Genomic DNA, 25,284 nt, shown 5'->3' with positions numbered 1-25,284 from the left:
GGAGAGCTTCAGGTGAGAGGAGAGGTGCCTTGCTCAAGGCACCTCTCCTCGCACAGAGGAGAACCAATGACCAATGACCATTGGAACCAATGACCATTGGAACCAATGACCTTTTGGTCCCAAAGATGCTTTTCTAACCACTCAGCCATAGCTTCCCCTATTTTTAACTTCAAGCATTATTAAATTTGTAAAGTAAGTTAGCACATACGTAGATACAGTATGTCCCTCCTCCTCATCCCTCAAAGACCTGGAAGATTGTCTTCTTTGAGAACTTTCCAACATCGCATCACAAAGTGAAGGAATACAACAGCATTCCTAGAAGGAATATTGCTGTACTGGTGCAGAAAAGTGGCCGTATTCCTCGTTAGGTCCTTAATATGAATATTTTATGACAGGTTTCTGCCACTTCTGTTTGTAGACATGAAGCAGACATATATTCAAAGTGGAATGGTGATACAGCTGGTACCGCAAACCTCCAGGTTCCCCAGTTTCATCCTGAGCTTGACAAATCACTGCGGTATAAGAGGAATCAACATTTTGGCTTGTGATGGCCTAATGGTTAGAGAAGCCATGGCCTAATGGTTGCCAGTTCGATTCCTTGGACCAGCAGGAATGGCTGAAGTGCCCTTGAGCAAGGCACCTAACCCCAGACTGCTCTGGATAAGAGCATCTGCGAAATGCCATTAATGTAACGTAATGTAATGTATTGTATTAGGCCATTTTACATCACATCCCATATGGATGACCCCATCATGTTTTATTCCTTGCATCCTTCCATCATCTGTCTCCAATAACAACGCTATTAACTACCATACAGACATTTTGTAATGGTAGAGCAGAGAGAAAGGAAGTCACGCTAATCCTACTGCAGCAGTATTAAATACCAGTCATGATCATAATTTGAAATGAGACCTTTAACGATGTGGAGATCCCTCCATCTCACAGAGAGAAAATGAGACGACAGGCTCTGAATATTCACCATGCAACCATTATATGAATCTCTTTTAACAAATTGACACTTCAGTCTAAACGGAATATGGCGTCTAGTATTACTTCAGCAATGTTTATTTAATTAATTCCCTTTTCCTATTTAAATGACACACTTATGTACACTGACACACACGTGCGCGCATAAAGTCCCTCCACCTGGGTCTCATCTGTCAGATCACACAAGCAAGCACAGCTATTTCCGTCCTTATCTACCCATACCAGGGACATGAGCATCTACAATGACGTGCGTAACTGCACAGTACACACACACACACACACACACACACACACACACACACACACACACACACACACACACACACACACACAGAGAGCAATAACTCCTCTGACTGTTTGACTTTTGATGCAATCAAAAGGTCAAAAGAAAGGCCTGTCTTTCTACTTGTTGTTAAATGATGTACCAGCTAAATGCTGCTTGAGAGGGCGATACTTTGTGTGGGTTAAGTTCAGTATGTTCTGTACATTATGCACGAATGTACTGTAAGATATAAAGAAAGAAAATGCAGCATATGACACCATGTTATCGTGAGAAATCATTAGTGATGCAGTGCCTAGGCATGCATAACTATTATTCTTCTGTGTGTTTCTTCTTATTATTATAGAAGGAGAGAAGGAGTACCTAGGCTCCCTAGAAATTTTGATTCATAATAACCCAATAACCATACATCGCACACAGACAAGCAATACATCAAAACGTGCGGCTCGATCGGACTCGGTGTGCTATTACTTTACTTCGTCCTTGGTTGGCTCAGCAAAATGCTTCTCCATTTTGTTTTTCTCTACTCACAGTATATGAGCTGATATCCTAGTACACTGTCAGAAATAGGGGTACAGTAAGAGTCCATTTCTGTCCCCCAAGGTACAGTCTACACTAATGTACCCCCTACGGCTCATTATTTGACCTCAAGGTAACTTTGTGTACTTTTCTGGGCCAAAAAGGTACATATATGGTCCCAAGCAGTATATAAAGGGTACAAATAAGTACCTTAGAAGGTACTACTCCAGTGACAAGCCATTGTACCCCTAAAGGTACAATAATGTACTTTATTTTCTGAGAGTGTAGTAGAGTAGCAAATCAGAGCACGCAATTGCTCATATCGAGTGAATGTAGATAGAATAAATAAATTAAAAAAAATTATATTATATATAATACACACACACATTCAATATAAATTCAAACAAACAAAGAATCAAACAAACAAATATTCCTGGGCCCTGCCCTATTCATACTACACTGTCAGAAATAGGGGTACAGTAGGAGTCTATTTCTGTCCCCCAAGGTACAATCTACACTAATGTACCCCTACGGCTCATTATTAGACCTCAAGGTAACTATCGTGCATGTTTTTCGGGCCAAAAACGTACATATATGTTCCTAATCAGTATATAAATGGTACAAATAAGTACCTTAGAGGGTCCTACCCCAGTGACAAGCCGTTGTACCCCTAAAGGTACAATAATGTACTTTGTTTTCTGATAGTATAGCATGAAGATCTGTCTCTGATTGGCACTCTGGGAGTGTAAATGCATGGCATCCAGATTTGAGGTTTTTCTAATGAAACAATAAGTGTTCACCTCCATTATCAGATAACAAATCATCAATATTAAGCATGTGTAATATTTACAATGTCGTTGCCATGATATAATCTGCAAAAATCCTTATTTTACATTGTCAGAATTCTAAACTCTAAATATGAACAAACTGGGAAAAACTGTTAAGTAGTTGCTGCTGTGACCCTAATGCTTATGTCACACATTAGCGTTTCAGCCTTGCATATGTACGGCGTATCAGGACACGTGGCAGTAAGAAAGGAATGTCACAGCATTGCCAGCTTACATAGCTAATACTCTAGGATGCGTAACACGATCTCCTTGTACGCCAGGGTGAGGCGTATTTTTAAGTCTGCACTTAAAAATCCGTAGCACATACGCAGCAGCTTTAAAACGTCACACATACGTCACGTGTACACCGTAAAAACGAAAGCTATGCAGCAGGAATGTTGCTTGAACACCTATTACGCCGTGCGAACGCTTTAGTTGATAAGTGTCTGAAGAAGGTGGCTCCGGGGCTGGCTGGGTGGATGCGGCTGATGTCTTCTCTCTTCCCTTGCCCTTCTCGGGTCCTGACTTCTTCGCTGGCATGATGCTTTCTTGACCGTGACGAATGACAATGAACGCAGTGTGGGGCCCCCTTTTATACCCACCTGTGAACGCCACAGGTACGCAGCAGCAACGTCACAAGTAAGAACGAAATGCCGCGCCAATGAAACGGTCACGCCACGGCAATGCATCATATGCCATGCATACGCCTCAGTACGCCATAAGTTTACATCCCTTGAACCCCATATAAACCCCAGATACGCCACAGGAATGCCACACATACACCGTGTACATCACAGGACTTTAATTCTGGACAAAATACGCCACATTTCTTGGCGTTTGACCCACACGTCGCTTACGTGGCAAGATACGAGACAGTGTGATCGTAGCTTTAATAACCTTCGGTCATCTCAAAGGCACAGACCATTGTTTTGGACCCTCATCATCCTTTATAGAGTACCAGTCAAAAGTCTGGACACACTTACTCATTACTATGAATCAGTAAAATGTGTCCAAACTTTTGCCTGGTACTGTTTGTTGAATTCCAGACACTTCCATCAGGACAGAGGTTCAGCCTTCCCATCGGTAGCACTAATAGATACAGATTGTCTTTTACTCCTCCAGCTATTGGTTTTTTTGAAACAAATTACAACCCCAATTCCAAAAAAGTTGGGACAAAGTACAAATTGTAAATAAAAACGGAATGCAATAATTTACAAATCTCAAAAACTGATATTGTATCCACAATAGAACATAGACAACATATCAAATGTTGAAAGTGAGAGATTTTGAAATTTCATGCCAAATATTGGCTCATTTGAAATTTCATGACAGCAACACATCTCAAAGTTGGGACAGGGGCAATAAGAGGCTGGAAAAGTTAAAGGTACAAAAAAGGAACAGCTGGAGGACCAAATTGCAACTCATTAGGTCAATTGGCAATAGGTCATTAACATGACTGGGTATAAAAAGAGCATCTTGGAGTGGCAGCGTCTCTCAGAAGTAAAGATGGGAAGAGGATCACCAATCCCCCTAATTCTGCGCCGACAAATAGTGGAGCAATATCAGAAAGGAGTTCGACAGTGTAAAATTGCAAAGAGTTTGAACATATCATCATCTACAGTGCATAACATCATCAAAAGATTCAGAGAATCTGTAAGAATCTCTGTGCGTAAGGGTCAAGTCCGGAAAACCATGCTGGGTGCCCGTGATCTTCAGGCCCTTAGACGGCACTGCATCACATACAGGCATGCTTCTGTATTGGAAATCACAAAATGGGCTCAGGAATATTTCCAGAGAACATTATCTGTGAACACAATTCACCGTACCATCCGCCGTTGCCAGCTAAAACTCTATAGTTCAAAGAAGAAGCCGTATCTAAACATGATCCAGAAGCGCAGACGTCTTCTCTGGGCCAAGGCTCATTTCAAATGGACTGTGGCAAAGTGGAAAACTGTTCTGTGGTCAGACGAATCAAAATTTGAAGTTCTTTATGGAAATCAGGGACGCCGTGTCATTCGGACTAAAGAGGAGAAGGACGACCCAAGTTGTTATCAGCGCTCAGTTCAGAAGCCTGCATCTCTGATGGTATGGGGTTGCATTAGTGCGTGTGGCATGGGCAGCTTACACATCTGGAAAGACACCATCAATGCTGAAAGGTATATCCAGGTTCTAGAGCAACATATGCTCCCATCCAGATGACGTCTCTTTCAGGGAAGACCTTGCATTTTCCAACATGACAATGCCAAACCACACACTGCATCAATTACAGCATCATGGCTGCGTAGAAGAAGGGTCCGGGTACTGAACTGGCCAGCCTGCGGTCCAGATCTTTCACCCATAGAAAACAACATTTGGCGCATCATAAAACGGAAGATACAACAAAAAAGACCTAAGACAGTTGAGCAACTAGAATCCTACATTAGACAAGAATGGGTTAATATTCCTATCCCTAAGCTTGAGCAACTTGTCTCCTCAGTCCCCAGACGTTTACAGACTGTTGTAAAGAGAAAAGGGGATGTCTCACAGTGGTAAACATGGCCTTGTCCCAACTTTTTTGAGATGTGTTGCTGTCATGAAATTTAAAATCACCTAATTTTTCTCTTTAAATGATATTCTCAGTTTAAACATTTGATATGTCATCTGTGTTCTATTCTGAATAAAATATGGAATTTTGAAACTTCCACATCATTGCATTCCGTTTTTATTTACAATTTGTACTTTGTCCCAACTTTTTTGGAATCGTTGTATAATTCTGGATGTTATTGTGTCTCTCTTCCTCTTTCCTATGATTCATGGTGACGGTGTCAGAGATATGGATCTTGTACTGCGTTCGTGTATGATGTATTGTATGTATTTGAGTTGGACTATGGTCTGTAAAGCAAATTGCCCCATGAGGACATTAACATTTTACTCTAATCTACTCAACATTACCCTGATTATCCTTTAGCATGGTACTAAAAACATTTAATGGACAGTGTACATGAATAATGGAGTCTTTGGTCCATTTGTTAATTGGTGCTGGACTCACTGGTGGTGTTGTAGCGGACACCCAAGAAGGTCTCAGGACACGGACGTGCTACTATTTCCCCTGCGCTGCTCCTGGGCCAACACGTCCCAATGCCATCTATAGATATATTACAGAATAAACCTGTTTGAGAGAAAGAGAGAGAGAGAGAGAGAGAGAGAGAGAGAGAGAGAGTGTCAGTGATTTATAATGTAGCCTAAACATTGTTTATGAATGCTCCTGCCTATGGGGAAATTTTCCCATCTTTTTTTCCTGCAAGAATGGCATTCTCACAAACATGTCATTTAGTTTACCATATCTGTGCTGTAGTGTATTTTCTCTGCATCGGACTGAAGTGATGCATAATGCATAATGTAAATCATGTGAATTCGATGTTGGCCAAAATCTCAGCCCATTAAAAGTCACGACCCAAGAAAATAATACACCAATAGCTTTCTTAACGATATTCTAGATACAATTTCCTTTTATGTGTGTTTTCACTGACACCAATGCATTTTCAGTGCTTTCACTGACCTCCTTTTTAAGAGCAAGTTTTCTTTCCTTCCATTTAATCAACAGGACCTTGTCCTCTGAGTCCATGCCTCCCTTTGAGTTTAAATTTTCCCTTTCACTGTGCCCCATAGCTGTGGCACACAACAGAGTGTGAAATATATTTTAGTTCAGAGTTGCATTTTATATATAGTGTTTCCTGTTCAGCCTCGATGGGGTGAGTTTCATGAAGGGATTTTTTTATTGTTTGCGGCTGGTACATTTAATAAGATTCCAGGTTGAATCTCAGCACTGCTGATGTACGCTTTGTGAGAAAGTCGTGAGTAGTTCTCATTCTGAATACGAATTATAGGGTTTCTCAGTCTTTGGTGAGGCATGTATTGAGATGTTTACAGTGTCTTGCAAAAGTATTCATCCCCCACTGGTGTTTGGTGTCCTGTTTTGTCACATTACAAGCTGTTTTTTTTATTGGGGGGGGGGGGGGGGTTAGCATCATTTTATTTTTTTACACAACATGCCTCCCACTTTAAAGGTGCAAATAGTTTTTTTTTAAATTTATTTATTGTGACACAAACAATAACATGAGATGCCGTGTGCACAGGTATTCAACCCCCAAAGTCAATACTTTGTAAAGCCACCTTTTGCTGCAATTCCAGCTGCAAATCTCTTGGGGTATGTCTCTATTAGCTTAGCGCATCTAGCCACTGGGATTTTTGCCCATTCCTCAAGGCAAAACTGCTCCAACTCATTCAAGTTAGATGGATTGCGCTGGTGTACAGCAATCTTCAAGTTATTCCACAGATTCTCAATTGGATTGAGGTCTGGGCTTTGATTAGGCCAGTCCAAGACATTTAAATGTTTCCCTTTAAACCACTCCAGTGTAGCTTTAGCAGTATGTTTAGGGTCATTGTCCTGCTGGAACATGAACCTTCGTCCCAGTCTCAAACCTCAAACAGGTTTTCCTCCAGAACTGCCCTGTATTTAGTGCCATCCATCTTTCCTTCAGTCCTGATCAGCTTTCCTGTCCCTGCAGATGAAAAACATCCTCACAGCATGATGCTGCTGCCACCACCATGCTTCACTGTAGGAATGATGTTCTCAGGGTGATGGGAAGTGTTGGGTTTGTGCCACACATGGCGTTTCCCATGATGGCCAAACAGTTCAGTTTTAGTCTCATCTGACCAGAGAATCTTCTTCCATGTATTTGGGGAGTCTACCGCATGCTTTTGGACAAACTCCAAACATGTTTTCTTATTTTGTGCCACCAGGAGTTATTTCCTTTATTGAGTTACTTTATTAACATTACATTACATTGTAGGATTTTAAACAAGCAAGATTTCTGGCTCTCACAGACCTGTAACAACTTCTTTAAGAGGCTCCTCTGTCCTCCACTCGTTACCTGTATTAATGGCACCTGTTTGAACTTGTTATCAGTATAAAAGACACCTGTCCACAACCTCAAACAGTCACACTCCAAACTCCACTATGGCCAAGACCAAAGAGCTGTCAAAGGACACCAGAAACAAAATTGTAGACCTGCACTAGGCTGGGAAGACTGAATCTGCAATAGGTAAGCAGCTTGGTGTGAAGAAATCAACTGTGGGAGCAATTATTAGAAAATGGAAGACATACAAGACCACTGATAATCTCCCTTGATCTGGGGCTCCACACAAGATCTCACCCTGTGGGGTCAAAATGATCATAAGAATGGTGAGCAAAAATCCCAGAACCACATGGGGGGACCTAGTGAATGACCTGCAGAGAGCTGGGACCAAAGTAACAAAGGCTACCATCAGTAACACACTACGCCGCCAGGGACTCAAATCCTGCAGTGCCAGACGTGTCTCCCTGCTTAAGCCAGTACATGTCCAGGCCCGTCTGAAGTTTGCTAGAGAGCATTTGGATGATCCAGAAGAGGATTGGGAGAATGTCAGATGGTCAGATGAAACCAAAATAGAATTTTCTGGTAAAAACTCAGCTTGTCGTGTTTGGAGGAGAAAGAATGCTGAGTTGCATCCAAAGAACACCATACCTATTGTGAAGCATGGGGGTGGAAACATCATGCTTTGGGGCTGTTTTTCCACAAAGGGACCAGGACGACTGATCCGTGTAAAGGAAAGAATGAATGGGGCCATGTATCGTGAGATTTTGAGTGAAAACCTCCTTCCATCAGCAAGGGCATTGAAGATGAAACGTGGCTGTGTCTTTCAGCATGACAATGATCCCAAACACACTGCTCGGGCAACGAAGGAGTGGCTTCGTAAGAAGCATTTCAAGGTCCTGGAGTGGCCTAGCCAGTCTCCAGATCTCAACCCCATAGAAAATCTTTGGAGGGAGTTGAAAGTCCATGTTGCCCAGCAACAGCCCCAAAACGTCACTGCTCTAGAGGAGATCTGCATGGAGGAATGGGCCAAAATACCAGCAACAGTGTGTGAAAACCTTGTGAAGACTTACAGAAAACATTTGACCTCTGTCATTGCCAACAAAGGGTATATAACAAAGTATTGAGATGAACTTTTGTTATTGACCAAATACTTATTTTCTACCATAATTTGCAAATGAATTCTTTAAAAATCAGACAGACAATGTGATTTCCTGGATTCTTTCCCCCCATTCTGTCTCTCATAGTTGAAGTGTACCTATGATGAAAATTACAGGCCTCTCTCATCTTTTTAAGTGGGAGAACTTGCACAATTGGTGGCTGACTAAATACTTTTTTGCCCCACTGTATAAGTGCCTGCACTTTGACAATACATATATGTTATTTACCAGCTGGGAGGTCTGTATCATGAAATACCATGACCGAGGTCTTGAAAGTACTGACCGAGGCCCTCTGGGCTGAGGTCAGTATTCAAGGCCAAGGTCACGGTATTTCACCATATGGACCGACCTTAAGCTGGTAAATAATATATTTATTTTTTTCTTTACCAAATTCTAACAGAAAACGAGAGCGCCCGAAAGGGAAAGCCGAGCCGAGCCGCCATTTTGAATCCTCATTCACGGCTGTAATGCAAATTGCTTCCTCCTCGGTATACAAGTGCACTTCCATGGCAGGAAAAAAAACTACATTTTGCCGCCTATGTAGTCCCCTATTTATACAAATAGGAATCATTCAGGATTCAGCCATGTTTTTGTTCGGCGTTAGCAAGTTACAGGTTTTAGCTTTCTCCTGAAATGTTTTCTTTTATTTCTTCTTCCTCAGGGTAGTAAAACTCGCTTTCGCTGTGAACACTGTCGTTATCGCTATCCATGCTGTAAAATTAATGCTATTCTCCTGAGAAATGCTGGCAAAAATGTATAAGATTTTTGATAATCTTAGAAATAAATCTTATAAAAAAAACGATAAATGTTGACAAAAAATTCTACTATGTTTGTTGTTGTGAATGAGTGAGTCGCCAGAGGTCCGTAACCGGGGTCCGTACTGTTGGATACGGACCCGCTCGCCAGCCAATCAGAGTGCAGGATTTAGACCACAAAAAAAATAATTCACAATTATTCCACAAAATTGTGTCATACATGACCTGATAGCCAACGAGGCATGTAGCACCGAGTTGGCTATAAGCCATGTATGATGAGATTGAGTGGAATAACTGTTTAATTCTAACCCACATTCGCTGGATTTTGAGAAACAGACTATTTTTATTTTTTGCAAATTCAATAAAAACTTTATACAAAATGACTGAACAAAATAATTTCCATTTAGGCAGACTTCTTAAAAACCTATCGATGGCTGAACAAATTGACTTTAGTGTTTGTTTGTTTTTTGTTTGCCTTTTTTTGTAGAAAGTGCCGTCTTGCTGTCATGCCGAGGTACAGAACAGCTTTAGATATTTTTCCAGTGATGCAATTTTCAAACTTCTTTGAGCTTTTGAACCAGTCTAAAAAAATTCAACGAATTTTAATGCTTAAAGATGAAGAAAGTCAACAAACTGGCGAAATGACAGTAGCAAGTTGTGAAAAAATGCAATAATAATTCTTGAAAAATATGTTCTTACCATCAAATACTTTTTCATATTTTGTTGCTTTTTTATTTTTTGGGGTTTTATTTTTGAGTAGAGTCTTTATTTCGTCCGCGGTTGGTTCAGCAACATGCTCTACCATTTTTTTCCCTGTACTCACAGTATATGAGCTGATAGCCTAGTAATAGAGTAGCCAATCGGAGTATGCGATTGCTCATATCCAGTGAATATGGATAGAATCGTTTTGATTATCTACTTGATCGAATGCGTCATGAAACTACTTGTGCTTTTCTTGACATGCTTCCAGTGCTCTGCTTCTTGGTTGAACGTTTAATGGAAGGCCTTCATGGGGAATAACACATTTTTGATATGCAACCCAGTGCTGTGTAATTACCGCTACCCTGGCTATGAATAAAGGTCATTTTGTGTGAACTGTAGTGCATAAATTCTGCTAAGTTTCAGATATAGATGTTACACATACAGAGAATACAGTACATCTGTCAGAGAAGACAAAAATATACAGCAGAGGAAAAAAATAGGAAGAGCAAGAACAAGTCTTTTGGTAAATCAGACACATGGAAATGTAATGGATTAACCCTTTGATGCAAAACATGGATCAAAAGTGACCCGGCTGAGTTTTTATCTTCTATATCTTTGCAATAAATTAATTCCATCATTCAGTATTCAAGGTATTCCTCAATTAACTTGTTTTTGATCATCATACATCCTTATTTTATTTTTTCCTTTCTTACTTTTTGAATAAAAACTCTTTTTGTATCACTACCCTTCTAATGCACAACATGGGTCAAAAACGACCTGCATTCATTTTCCAGGTTATTTCATGTATGGCTGAGTGTTTCTATGATATACTTTTGAAATCAATTCATTTTGTCATTTACTTTTCCAAATATGCAGTAAATATCTTGTTTTTGTTTAGCACAAATCATCATTTTTATTTTTCCTTTCTGAAGTTATGAACAAGCACAGCTTTTGTAATTCTACATCAAGTTTACACACATGGGTCAGAACCGACCCGCATGCATTTACTACAGCGTTTGGTGGGAACTGTGAATTGTGCTTGTGTCGGACATTTCACAGCTCAGCACAGCGCCCTTTGCCCGTCTAATACATGGAAGTAATGTTTTTCAATTGTTCTAACATTACCTTAGAAAAAAATTGATGATGTTTAGGTTACCTTGAGAGTGAGTAGATTACTTGTCAGAAAGTTACAAGTAATTACTATTAGCTACCGAGCTGTTGACATATTCTACTTTAGTTAGCTAATTTTATTGTAGTTGGCTTAGCTAACTACATAGCTCATCTCATCTCATTATCTCTAGCCGCTTTATCCTTCTACAGGGTCGCAGGCAAGCTGGAGCCTATCCCAGCTGACTATGGGCGAAAGGCGGGGTACACCCTGGACAAGTCGCCAGGTCATCACAGGGCTGACACATAGACACAGACAACCATTCACACCTACGGTCAATTTAGAGTCACCAGTTAACCTAACCTGCATGTCTTTGGACTGTGGGGGAAACCGGAGCACCCGGAGGAAACCCACGCGGACACGGGGAGAACATGCAAACTCCGCACAGAAAGGCCCTCGCCGGCCCTGGGGCTCGAACCCAGGACCTTCTTGCTGTGAGGCGACAGCGCTAACCACTACACCACCGTGCCACCCTAACTACATAGCTAATAAATAAATAACTGGCCCCATTCACTGCTAAAGTAGTTACATGACACAAATTATTATTATAGTATTAAGACATTTAATTTTAAATCACACTTGGATGACCCATGTGTAGTAATATAAAATGTATTTTTGTTCATAAAGTAGGAAAGAAAAAATTAAATTAATGATTTGTGGTAATTAAAAACAAGATATTTAAAGAATACTTGGAATATTCAATCATAAAATAAATTGATTTCAAAAGATAGAGCAAAGAAAAACTCAGTCAGCATGAAATAACCTGGAAAATGAATGCGGGCCATTTTTGACCCATGTTGTGCATTAGAAGGGGTGTGCATATGTTTTGCATCAAAGGGTTAAAGGACAAGGCATACTGCTGGACAGCACGGTATACCACACAACTACAAAAAAGATGTTAAACAGCACGTCGACTGACATCCTTTGTATGATTTTTCTCCTTTGAATATCATTCCCACACTGTTTGCGCTGTTAGAGGAATCAGTTGTGGCTTCACTTGCTCCCCCGTTCATCAGAGAGAAGATCAAAAGCACAGTGTAATATATCTGCAGGGAGTGAGTTTCAAATAATTAAAAAGGCAGGGACTAGAGAAAGCAGTTCATAGAGTATAAATCTGAACTAATATGAAAAAACCTCACACGCTGCCATGCCCTTTTAAAACTAAAGAAGAAGGAAGAAACTTTCCTTTTTAATAATCACTTCAGTCTTCACTTCTAATCTGAAAGCATCTACGGTACAACAAACATTCAACTCTCATCTCATATTTGTACCCCAGTTAAAGGGGAACTCAAGTCATTTTTAAACTTGCTTTATTTCTTAATTAACGTGTTATTCAATTACATTTTCGGTTTTAGTAACCTTATATTGTGACTCATATTGGCAACTAATTGCAATTAAATATTATACTTATCAGCCTATTTGGGTTTTAGCCGTGTTGAATTTAGGCTACGTTTACATTAGACTGTATCTGTCTCGTTTTCTTCGCGGATGCACTGTCCGTTTACATTAAACCGCCTGGAAACGCCGGGAAACGGGAATCCGCCAGGGTCCACGTATTCAATCCAGATCGTGTCAGCTCCGGTGCTGTGTAAACATTCAGAATACGCGGATACGCTGTGCTGAGCTCTAGCTGGCATCTCATTGGACAACGTCACTGTGACATCCACCTTCCTGATTCGCTGGCGTTGGTCATGTGACGCGACTGTTGAAAAACGGCGCGGACTTCCGCCTTGTATCACCTTTCATTAAAGAGTATAAAAGTATGAAAATACTGCAAATACTGATGCAAATACTGCCCGTTGTGTAGTTCTGATTGTCTTTAGGCTTGCCATCCTTCCACTTGCAAGTGGTAAGTGATATGCGCTGGGATCACACACACAGCGGCTCAGTCCTGAATCACAGCTTGTTCACTTCACTCGCGTGCTCTGTGAGCTGCGCAGGGCCGGAGTGCGCACCCTCCAGAGGGCACTCGCTGTTCAGGGCGGAGTGATTTGGAGCGCAGGATGCCTGCGGAGCCGAGCGTATCCGTGTATTGGTATTGCTGTGTGCACACTAATCGTTTTAAAAACGTTAATCTGATGATCCGCTGATACGGTCTAATGTAAACATGGGCTTAGTTCGTTTGGTCCATGGCAGGCGTCGCTTATCCGCGCGATCTTCACGAGACTTGTGCGAGACTTCGAAACGTGAAGTGTCAGCCAGGTGTCAGTGCCACCATTTTGAAAACTGTTTTCCAAACAAAATATTGCACAACAACGAGTTTAAATGATGAATACTGCTTACTTTTTTCAAACTTTCCTGATTGCTATCAAAACAAACAAAACTTCCGGCTTGATTACATCAGCATTCGAAAGAGGGCGCGCGCGTCTTTTGACAACCGCTGTGTCCGAAATCTCTCCCTACTCACTATATGTTGGGGACGCCATTTTGTAGTGCTGTCTGAAACCTTCGTGAGGATTATTTACACCCTATATAATGCACTCAAAGTATCCCATAATGCATCACGAAACGTAGTGTACAGCCGATGGCCACTAACCAAAGCAATATATCCCATCATGCATTGCGGTCACGCTGAAAGAAATCAAATTAAAAGTCTCAAATTTTATTTAATAAAAGGCAGCAGCAAAGAAGAAAGTATTCAGCCTTGATTAAAAAAAAACCTGAAAGATGCAGGTACTTTGTATTGATTAATGTGGGAAATACGCTCAGTATAATATGGATTTGTCACAAAAATACATGCATGTGTTTTATTATTTTGAAAACCCACATCTTTTGACAACGTTGGCAGATGTCGGTCACTTTGAATTCCGCTGTACGTTTTACTTCCGTCCTACGATGTCTCGCACAGGTCTCAACGAATCTCGTTTACGGCCATTGCTTTGACATATGGACTGATATATTACAGAGCATATTTCAAACACTCATAACTTGCTATAGCAGTGACAAAATAGCTGTCAAAAATGCATTCCGATATTTAATAAAATGAGAAATCGAATTTTGATAATAAAAAATTTGCCTTCAGTTCTCGTTTAATCACAAAGTCATGGATTACAGCTTCAAACGTTCTACACACTCCAATCAACTCAAACATGCACAATTTAAATGGGAAACATGCTTCAGTTACATTGTCTTTACGATCATTTCCAGGGCTGCCAAAAATAGTGCCACGTTTTTATTTATTTATTTATTTTTTAAATAATGGACCAATGCACCTGACTATTGGTTGTAAATATTATATTTTAACCTAAAATTTATGTTTTGAATGTAAATACGCTCAACAAAAAATCATGGCTTGCCATTCGGACACAATAATAAATATATAAATATGACATGATGAGGGCTGGAATTAAAATGGATTTTTAGGGGGTTAGCACCATTTTATTTTTTACACAACATGCCTGCAACGGGGGCGGCACGGTGGTGTAGTGGTTAGCGCTGTCGCCTCACAGCAGGAAGGTCCGGGTTCGAGCCCCGTGGCCGGTGAGGGCCTTTCTGTGCGGAGTTTGCATGTTCTCCCCGTGTCCGCGTGGGTTTCCTCCGGGTGCTCCGGTTTCCCCCACAGTCCAAAGACATGCAGGTTAGGTTAACTGGTGACTCTAAATTGACCGTAGGTGTGAATGTGAGTGTGAATGGTTGTCTGTGTCTATGTGTCAGCGCTGTGATGACCTGGCGACTTGTCCAGGGTGCACCCCGCCTTTCACCCGTAGTCAGCTGGGATAGGCTCCAGCTTGCCTGCGACCCTGTAGAACAGGATAAAGCGGCTAGAGATAATGAGATGACATGATGAAATAAATCATCATATGAATCACCAACGCTTTGACTGCAGCTGTATTTTTCACTGTTAAACTTCATGCTTTCTGTATGACATGAAAAGCAAATAACAGAAATCCAGGACCTGAGAATGTATTCGACTGGAAATCTTAATGCTGAGTACTTCATTGTGTGAAAAACAGAGCAATATGTTTTGCCCTGCTTTGAATCCGTGTCTGAGTACAAGTCGATACGCACTGAAGCTTGAGAGCCGCCTGAGAGTTACATTTACCGTATAAATAAGTAGTAAATTAGCAGCACAGTAATGATATGATGAATAACCGTACCTGTGGTATTACTTGAGCTTGCTGTCTGATTCCATAGTATTAAGGTGCGGGCTGGAAAACAAACAAGCAAAAGAAAAACATATTAAAACTCAAATCAACATGTTTCTTTTTTTTGCCATATTATGAGCAAAACCACAAAAATATCCAATAGGTGACTGAGAACCACTTTTATAATCTGTCACATCATCTAAACTCATACTTGCCAACTTTTCAAAATTCTCATGGGGGAGAAAAGTGCGTGAACGACATTTTCAATTGGACGAGGGTATGACGCACGGTTGAAACAATAAAAACAGTGGATCCCAATTAATTGCAAACCATTGGAAATTTATACAATTAAAGAGTTTTTGCAGCTCGCCGGATGGGGGAGGAGGCGGAACGTGCCTCATGCTGGATTTGGAGCAAGAGAGAGGAGGGAAGCTGGAAGTCAGGGGCAGATGGGCAGTGAGCTGGCCACTCACTGCGGGCCCACCAACTGGAGGGTGTTGTGGTTGAGGGCCGAAACACCCACTGAAGGTTGGACACCACCTGATGACATCTGCCCCTGGCCTAAGGCTACAGCTACCTGCTAAGGTAGCTGAGGAAGGCACCCTTAAAGGGGAACAGAGGGCAATATATAGAGTAAATATAACAATAAAACACACATTAACGAACCTTATTCAAGACTTACAAAAGTTTTTTGTTCTAAGGTTGGAAAGTTATAGTGTTTTGAAAGTAGCTCGAGCAAACTATTTCCGCAGTTTGAACAGCCCGCCATGATATTAATTTTATCCAATCAGAATGCACGTTCAGGGCGGCACGGTGGTGTAGTGGTTAGCGCTGTTGCCTCACACCAAGAAGGTCCTGGGTTCGAGCCCCATGGCCGGCGAGGGCCTTTCTGTGTGGAGTTTGCATGTTCTCCCTGTGTCCGCGTGGGTTTCCTCCGGGTGCTCCGGTTTCCCCCACAGTCCAAAGACATGCAGGTTAGGTTAACTGGTGACTCTAAATTGACCGTAGGTGTGAATGTGAGTGTGAATGGTTGTCTGTGTCTATGTGTCAGCCCTGTGATGACCTGGTGACTTGTCCAGGGTGTACCCCGCCTTTCGCCCGTAGTCAGCTGGGATAGGCTCCAGCTTGCCTGCGACCCTGTAGAAGGATAAAGCGGCTAGAGATAATGAGATGAGATGAATGCACGTTCATTTTCTCTGTGTAACACTCATGACGTATGTATGTGCCCAGTTGTGTTGGCTCATTGAGGTTGGGAATAGCACGTGTGAAATACCTGTTTCTGCCTCTTGCGACGATTTCGCAAGTCCACGGGTGGCACCTATCTCATTGCAGCAAATAAATTCTGCTGGACTCGTGAGCAACTCCACGTTACATTTTCCGCACGAGCACCACGCCGTGTCACCTGCACGCAGACGCTCTGCCCCACGCTCGCCATGCCCATGGTCAGCATCAGTCTCATTCTCGCCGTCATCCGAGCTTTCTTCTCTTATTTCATCACCGGAGTCGAGAGTACCTCTCCTAGGTTCAAACTGGTACCCTTCTAAGCCATAGCCTGCTTGCAGTGTGTCTTGCGGGATCTCTTCGTATGATTCGACAGAGCTGTCGCTTTCACTTGATGTGCCCGACGCCATGATTACACGCTTATCTCCTCTATTTCGGAGAGTTCCGCTAGTGCAGTGGGTAGCGCTGACGTCACGGTCTTTTAAAAATGGCGACTCTTGTGGGGTTTAGCATATAAAGTATTATATTTACAATTACCAAGATATTTCGTTGTTTTCTAGTATATAAATTTGATAGAATACTTAAGAATACGTTACTTTGTCACATCAGCAACTGTATATATTATATTTGTACCCCTGTAAGTGTATTCAACAAGTTGATATTGTTCTATCAGTTACTATAGGTTATGGGATTCATGTACTGTATCAGGCATGAGAGAGCTCAGAGTGAGAAATCTGAAATAATACTCTTGTCTTGAATTTTAATATAATAACAGTGAAAGGGAAGTCTTAAATCAGGTTTTTAGCTGAAAGGCTCATGCCTGAATATTGTATACATACAGAAACCAACAGAAAATAACACAAGTGACGCTTTAGAAGAATGTTTATCATTTCTTAAATAGTCACAGTGAATGACTGGATTGCATCAAATGTGTTTTCCTTCTGTAAGCTCATGTAAAAATACACAGAACTATAATATCATATATAAATTAAAGAAAATTTTAATAAGATTTAACCAAAATAGTAACAACTCAATTAAATAAATACTGCACTGTCTTGGTACTACTAAAATGCATCTCTGTCACTAAACACTTTCCAACGGAATTTTTAAAAAGCGCTAGAAATCCTATCAAAATCCTGTCGGAATGCATCAAAGGAATTTGCTCATTTGCAAACTTTGAAAGTTTTCAAACAAAATGTAAAAATGGCACTATAAATACTACCATACTATCAAAATACACTCCACAAAGAAATTCACTCGAATGCAAAATTTTAGTACGACCAAAATACACTCACGAGTAATCTTTCACTTCAAACCTCAAAACTCTATCAAAATCAATCACTTTCCAGATAATTCACTTGTAAACTTTCACTTAAAACTTCATCTCATCTCATTATCTCTAGCCGCTTTATCCTGTTCTACAGGGTCGCAGGCAAGCTGGAGCCTATCCCAGCTGACTACGGGCGAAAGGCGGGGTACACCCTGGACAAGTCGCCAGGTCATCGCAGGGCTGATACATATGCCGCTTTTCCACTACCAACGCGGCTGAGTTGGGCTGAGCCGTGCTGAGTCGGGCTGAGTCGAGCTGAGTGGGGCTGTTGGGGTTGCATTTCGACTACAACCGCGCTGAACCGTGCTGGCTGGAAGTGGGTGGACACATTGGGTGGAGTTAGCGAAAGTGGGTGGACATCACATGATGTCGTTAGGCGGCGCAAACAGTGACATCAGTGATCTTTTAAGCGGTAGTCTCACGACCCGGATAGTAAACAATAAACATGGAGGACATGGAGTCGTTAGTGTTGCTGGTCTTGGTGCTGTGGCTTGTTGTCACCGACAACGCCAACAGATACTGGCAAGAGCGTATAGATGAGGCGAGGCGCATAAGGCTTCAGAAATTCTCGTAATTCGTAATTATTATTCTTCCGGGTTTGCGGTGTTTACAGATCCCAGCGTGCTCGTGGGGCGTGTGTGGGCATGTGAGGACACTCCTTCTCACCAATCAGTGCACAGAGGAGTGTCTGCTCACGCCCCTAGCCCCACTCGGCTCGGTTTGGCTCGCTTCAGCCCTACTCCAAAACTGTGCGAGTTTTGGGTGCTGAGTAAGGCTGAAGCAAGCTGAGTTGTGTTGCTCTGAGGTAGTTGAAACGCGAGCCGTGTCGGGCTGAAGTGAGCTGAAAAAGGGTAGTGGAAAAGGGCCAATAGACACAGACAACCATTCACACTCACATCTACAGTCAATTTAGAGCCACCAGTTAACCTAACCTGCATGTCTTTGGACTGTGGGGGAAACCGGAGCACCCGGAGGAAACCCACGCGGATACAGGGAGAACATGCAAACTCCGCACAGAAAGGCCCTCGCCGGCCACGGGGCTCGAACCCGGACCTTCTTGCTGTGAGGCGACAGAGCTAACCACTACACCACCGTGCCGCCCCCACTTAAAACTTTCAAACATAAATTCAAAATAGCACTAAGACACGACCACACTATTCAAATACACTCACCAAACAAATTCGATAGTTACGGCCACCCGACCCAGCGTTAAAACTTTTCCGGCTGAAATAAATTCGCGAGACCTGGATGTAAACATACAGACTTCTAAACTTTGACCTGTGCGGTCAATGAATCGTTCACCTGGCAAAATGCGTTGGTCTGGCTGGTTGAACATTTGCTTATCCATGGAAATTCATTCTCCCATGCAACCTGGTATTTGCATTCATGTTTTTGCCATTTGGTATTGGGTTTAGTGGCCATGATGAATGACTGCTTGTAAAAAATGTCGGACAGCCTGGGTGAATCCTACATTACGGAAGTGACTGTCATTCTGTTCATTGATTGGTTAAAAATCAGTTGACGTCAGCAGTGTTTCTCATACGATTCTGATTGGACATAATTGGGAGTATTTTTAATTTGGCAGTGGGGATTTCCCAAAACCAGGAGATTATCCAGTTTTTAACAAATACAATCGGGAGACGGAGGCTAAAATCGGGAGCCTCCCGCCAAAATCGGGAGGGTTGGCAAGTATGTGAACTGTCATAATCTTTGATAAGCCATGCAATGCACTTGCTTTAGTAAATTTTACTGTATACTATAGAACAGTAATGAACCGGTACTATTAGAGCTGGGACTTGAGCTCAGCCAAAACTTAGCCAGACACCAAAAACCCAACAGGGCAAAGGATTTTGCAAGGGATTAGCGGCAGGCTGCCAGGTCGCTCCGTTGTGTGTAGCTGTCGATGTTGATTTTAAAAGTAACTAAGTAAATTACAGAGGGAAATGAATATTCAAGTCTGAGTGAAAAATACTGTAGCGAGCGTGCAGCGTGGAAGAAGAGTCTGGAGACAGAAATCTTAGTTACTCGGTCGTTAGCCTGAGCTACTTGCTCTCGATAGCATTAACTTGACGATTTATTAGCATTCGCTAACACTACTGATGAAAGCTACACCGGCTGGAAGGTGACTTCACTGCTGCACTGACAGCGCCGACTTGAAGTTAAGCTCACGTTGGCCTTCGAGAAAGCCGAGGGCGATAAATTTTTGGTCCCTCCCACTATAAATCAAAATCTGATTGGTTAATTCATCTGTTACTTCCTACATAAACATACACTGCCATGGGCTTCTGTCCCGGCAATGAAGTCCTAACCAATGAGTGAGCCGACTCTAAACTCTTCTCGGCCTAGAGACAATAAACAAATAAACAAACAAACAAACAAAAAATCCTCACTGGATAACTCGATTTTAATGTTTTCAGGACAGTAACCCTTTCATTTCTGAAGGAAATTTGATAGAAAATGAGGCCGAATTACAATTGGAAGAGAATAATTATAACGAAAGAATAAAATAAATTAAATATAACATTTGAAATCCTGATATGTCTGGGCTTCTCTGAAGACCTAGAAGGCCCTGACAGTTCCCGTCTGGCGTTTATATCCACCATGTGCCTCCATCTCCATTTAGCACGGTGTGTTTATAAAGCTTTGCTGTCTGTCATCTTGATATGTCATTCACGCACAATGTAAAGTTTGTGTGTGCTGTTTATTGGGTGTGTTTTATTTGTGTTCGGTGCATTGGTTGAACTGTGGTTTAGCACGAGACTTTGAGTACAGAGGCTAATGGTGCATGTTTGGCTAACTTGCAGAGGTTTGTACCCTTGGTCGAGTGGATCAAGGTGTGTAACTTTCAGAGCATAGTCTGTAAACATTACTCTGTGAAACTGTGTATGTGTTTACAACCATGTTACGTTAATTGTGTTTTGCTTTCTTTAGTTTTCATGGTGCTCCGTGTATGGTGTTTGATGTCCCGTATTTGATGCTATACTCGTGTTCAAGAGGAATAAAATGCATCTGCACCCGTCAGAGACTCTCTTCTGTTGTTCTTAATGCCAAGGGCTGCTAAGTGTTAGTAAATACATTATTTTTCAAAAAGAAAATTAAAAATAAGCGCTGGATTAAAAACCCATCTATCTCATGTAAATAAAGAGACAAATTCCGTTGTCCGGTGGTCAAGCGTTTATGAGATACATTGCCTTGCACTTATGATCAGGTTCCCTGTGGTGGTACTACACACATTTACCGTAACATACGCTCTTATTCAGAGCGATGCACAACGTACCCAGAGCAGCCTGGGGGAGCAGTAGGGGGTTAGGTGCCTTGCTCAAGGGCACTTCAGCCATTCCTGCTGGTCCAGGGAATCGAACCGGTGATCTTTTGGTCCCAAAGCTGCTTCTCTAACTTTTAGGCCATGGTACATATTCATCGTTCGTACGGACGTCGTACAGTCATAAAAGCCATCAAAAATCAGGTCGACACATTACCACATTCTCTTAAGTATGGAGCTCCGCTCTGCACGCTTGGCACACGGGGAGCTCTTCTGTTAAATAATAACCATCATGTCACCTCAGCAGCTCTGTAGAATAGTGCAATTAAGCACCATTTTGGTTGTTAAAAAAATCATGGAGGCGGCACGGTGGTGTAGTGGTTAGCGCTGTCGCCTCACAGCAAGAAGGTCCGGTTCGAGCCCCGTGGCCGGCGAGGGCCTTTCTGTGCAGAGTTTGCATGTTCTCCCCGTGTCCGCGTGGGTTTCCTCCGGGTGCTCCGGTTTCCCCCACAGTCCAAAGACATGCAGGTTAGGTTAACTGGTGACTCTAAATTGACCGTAGGTGTGAATGTGAGTGTGAATGGTTGTCTGTGTCTATATGTCAGCCCTATGATGACCTGGTGACTTGTCCAGGGTGTACCCCGCCTTTCGCCCGTAGTCAGCTGGGATAGGCTCCAGCTTGCCTGCGACCCTGTAGAACAGGATAAAGCGGCTACAGATAATGAGATGAGATGAGATGAGATGAGATGAAAAAAATCATGGATCTATAGGACTTTATAACTATGTAATATATGTTTACTATTGGCACGGTACCTAATTAAATATTCTATGCATAAAGTAATGAATAAAGTCTTTTAGGCTTTTAGGAGCAAGTGCAGCTTTATTTCTCATGCTGCATGACTGATTTCTAAATATTCATAATGCCACGGTTTTCTCTGTAGTATTTATTCCTTGCGCTGTCTGGGTTTTCTTTTGTCTCTGTCTTTCCTGTACTGTACTCGGCTGTTAATGTCAAGGTATTAATCATTTACCACACAAAAGAAATGCTCTTAGCCAAATGAAGTCCAAGTGGGTTGAAAAGACGGATTAACACCGCTGCCAGATGTCTACACCCTTTAAAATGGATTTTATATATATATAGTACACTACTCCTGCAGCTACTAACACTACTACTACCGACTGACTCCACGATTGTCCAGCTGATATTACATTTACGAACATATCCGTGCCTGGATTTCTCCCACAAGAGTGAAAACAACCTTAGAGACCACAGTGCAGCACAAAAGGATCTGAAAATGTGTGCAGGAATGAACGAAGGAGCTCAGATGAAGCTCAGAGAATATATATCGCCATAGCAAGGCTATAAATTGCAAAACGAGGCATTTGCATTCCACTCGAGATCAAATACAGAGCCTGTGTACCTGGTAATCATTGTCATTAATATATGCAAATTGTTTTTTCCTCCTTTCTTTTTCTTATTTTGATTTGCAGTGCATATGCATTCCAGCAGCTGATTTATTAATTAATTAATTTATAGAAGCCAGCTTAATTCTGGGTCACCAATCAGGCCCAAAATTTGAATAATCAAGGCATTATATCTTTTTTTTTTTTTTAAGTTTAGCTGCATGAACAAAATGAACACACACACACACACACACACACACACACACACACACACACACACATTATATATATATATACACATAGTATATTACAGTATGTTGAAAAGACTTGAATGAAGTAGGAGCAGAAGCTAATATCAACTGGTGACCAATAGTATCAGATGATTTCTTTGAAAAGCGTGTGAAGGTTTGGAGTCTGGAGTTTGTCAGCAAGAGGAAAAATCTTTCCATACTTTAAATATTTCACACTTAACCCTAATACTTCGGTCTAATAATAGGATGTCATATGATGATGACCGCTTCATTAGGATGTGCAGAAATGCAGATGGACCGCAAGGCTCACACCAGAGTGACAGAGCCGTCTGCAGCAGCAGCACAAATGGCCCGGCCGAGCTGCCACACAATGTCTGGCTTCATGAGCTCTTGTATACTATTCTCTTCCTCTCCTAGGGCAGTGCCTTACATAGTAAGGTAAGACAAATGATGTCGTGCCCCCATCATGTTGTCTCTCTGGACCTCCAGACCTGATGCCAAGTGGTGCACAAAAGTGCCACAGACCTGACGGGTATGGAAGTTGCCCCGCAGTGACAACTGACTTGCCGAGTGATGCCATCCGTTTGCCATTTGAGTGGCTTTTCTGCATGCCATCTGGTGGTGTGCCATTGACCCTGTTGGGTTCATATGCCGCATTGCACCGAAAAGCACCCTGCTGTTAGCACCTTATTGGTGATGTAATATTTAACCCATAGCTGGAACCCAGGCAGGTGCTACCACTCCGGGTCAGAGCGGACCTGGGAGCAATGGCGATTAAAGGGTAACGCCACTTTCCCCAATACTCAAGTCCTCCCGGACCTGAGACTCTCCACTGGTTGCAGTTTAAAATCATACCCAGGACTAACCCAGGGTGCCATACAGCATCATTAACAGAGGTCTATTTTTACATATTGTGAAAAAAGCATTCTGAAATAGAAGGGCACTCTGTAGAGTACCTCCACCAAGCCACATATTATCAACATCAAACTCAAATCACTTGAACCTAGGATAATACTAAAGCTGTACACCAAATTTCATCCAAATCTGTTCACTACTTTTTGAGTTACGTTGGGAACGAACAAAAAGAAAAATCCTAGATTCACATATATATCTGGATTTGCATCCAAATCTAATCTATTGTTCCTTGGCTCATGGCTCACCTTTCCTCAAAATTTCATCAAAATCCATTCACAACTTTTTGAGTGACACTGGATGATGTAGATTTGAACTGCTGCGGACTCTTATTCCAAATATAATCCATCATACTGAACATCCTGTCAACACGCACTACTGTCTGACTATATATTATATATTTATTCTATCCACATTCACTGGATATGAGCAATCACACACTCTGATTGGCTACTCTACTACTAGGCTATCAGCTCATGTACCGTGAGTAGAGGAAAAACAAAATGGTGGAACGTGTTGCTGAACCAACCAATGACGAAATAAAAACTCCACTTGAAACAAACCCCCCAAATTTTTTATTAAGTATTTAAAAGAACCAGAAATTGCTAAAAGAATATAGCTTTTTGTTTATTCCCCCCAGTATCTCCTGTTCCACACTCCAGTGCAGTCAGTTGCGGTAATGCACCTTTGCCAACTGCTAAAAAACGCGAAAGAAGAAGAAAAACCCCAAAATACACAAAAAAAGGCAGCAAAATATTGAATAGAAGTATTTGACGGTAAGAACGTATCTTTTTTTTCAATAATTACAGTGGTGCTTGAAAGTTTGTGAACCCTTTAGAATTTTCTATATTTCTGCATAAATATGACCTAAAACATCATCAGATTTTCACACAAGGCCTAAAAGTAGATACAGAGAACCCAGTTAAACAAATGAGACAAAAATATTATACTTGGTCATTTATTTATTGAGGAAAATGATCCAATATTACATATCTGTGAGTGGCAAAAGTATGTGAACCTTTGCTTTCAATATCTGGTGTGACCCCCTTGTACAGCAATAATTGCAACTACACATTTCTGGTAACTGTTGATCAGTCCTGCACACCGGCTTGGAGGAATTTTAGCCCGTTCCTCCGTACAGAACAGCTTCAACTCTGGGATGTTGGTGGGTTTCCTCACATGAACTGCTCGCTTCAGGTCCTTCCACAACATTTCCATTGGATTAAGGTCAGGACTTTGACTTGGCCATTCCAAAACATTACCTTTATTCTTCTTTAACCATTTTTGGTAGAATGACTTGTGTGCTTAGGGTCATTGTCTTGCTGCATGACCCACCTTTTCATGAGATTCAGTTCATGGACAGATGTCCTGACATTTTCCTTTAGAATTTGCTGGTATAATTCAGAATTCATTGTTCCATCAATGATGGTAAGCCGCCCTGGCCCAGATGCAGCAAAACAGGCCCAAACCATGATACTCCCACCACCATGTTTCACAGATGGGATGAGGTTCTTATGCTGGAATGC

At 41.8% G+C, this 25,284-nt stretch overlaps 1 protein-coding gene across 3 annotated transcripts in view; it reads right to left on the bottom strand.

Moving 5' to 3' along the window:
• The window catches only part of crhr1 (corticotropin releasing hormone receptor 1), a 389,999-nt gene that overhangs the window by 181,897 nt on the left and 182,818 nt on the right, over positions 1-25,284 (bottom strand). For all 3 annotated transcript variants that reach the window (XR_009650889.1, XM_060901899.1, XM_060901900.1), the window contains exons 3-4: positions 15,391-15,441; positions 5,642-5,761 (exon numbers count right to left, since the gene is read on the bottom strand). Coding sequence is in view for 2 of the 3 variants with exons in the window: in XM_060901899.1 (XP_060757882.1) it covers positions 5,642-5,761; positions 15,391-15,441 (171 nt within the window). In the remaining variant the exon portion in view is untranslated. The remainder of the gene's footprint in view (positions 1-5,641; positions 5,762-15,390; positions 15,442-25,284) is intronic.

Source organism: Neoarius graeffei, chromosome 20, assembly GCF_027579695.1.
Source record: "Neoarius graeffei isolate fNeoGra1 chromosome 20, fNeoGra1.pri, whole genome shotgun sequence".
In the NCBI taxonomy this organism is placed as follows: domain Eukaryota; kingdom Metazoa; phylum Chordata; class Actinopteri; order Siluriformes; family Ariidae; genus Neoarius; species Neoarius graeffei.
This window is presented reverse-complemented; position numbering and strand designations above follow the sequence as displayed.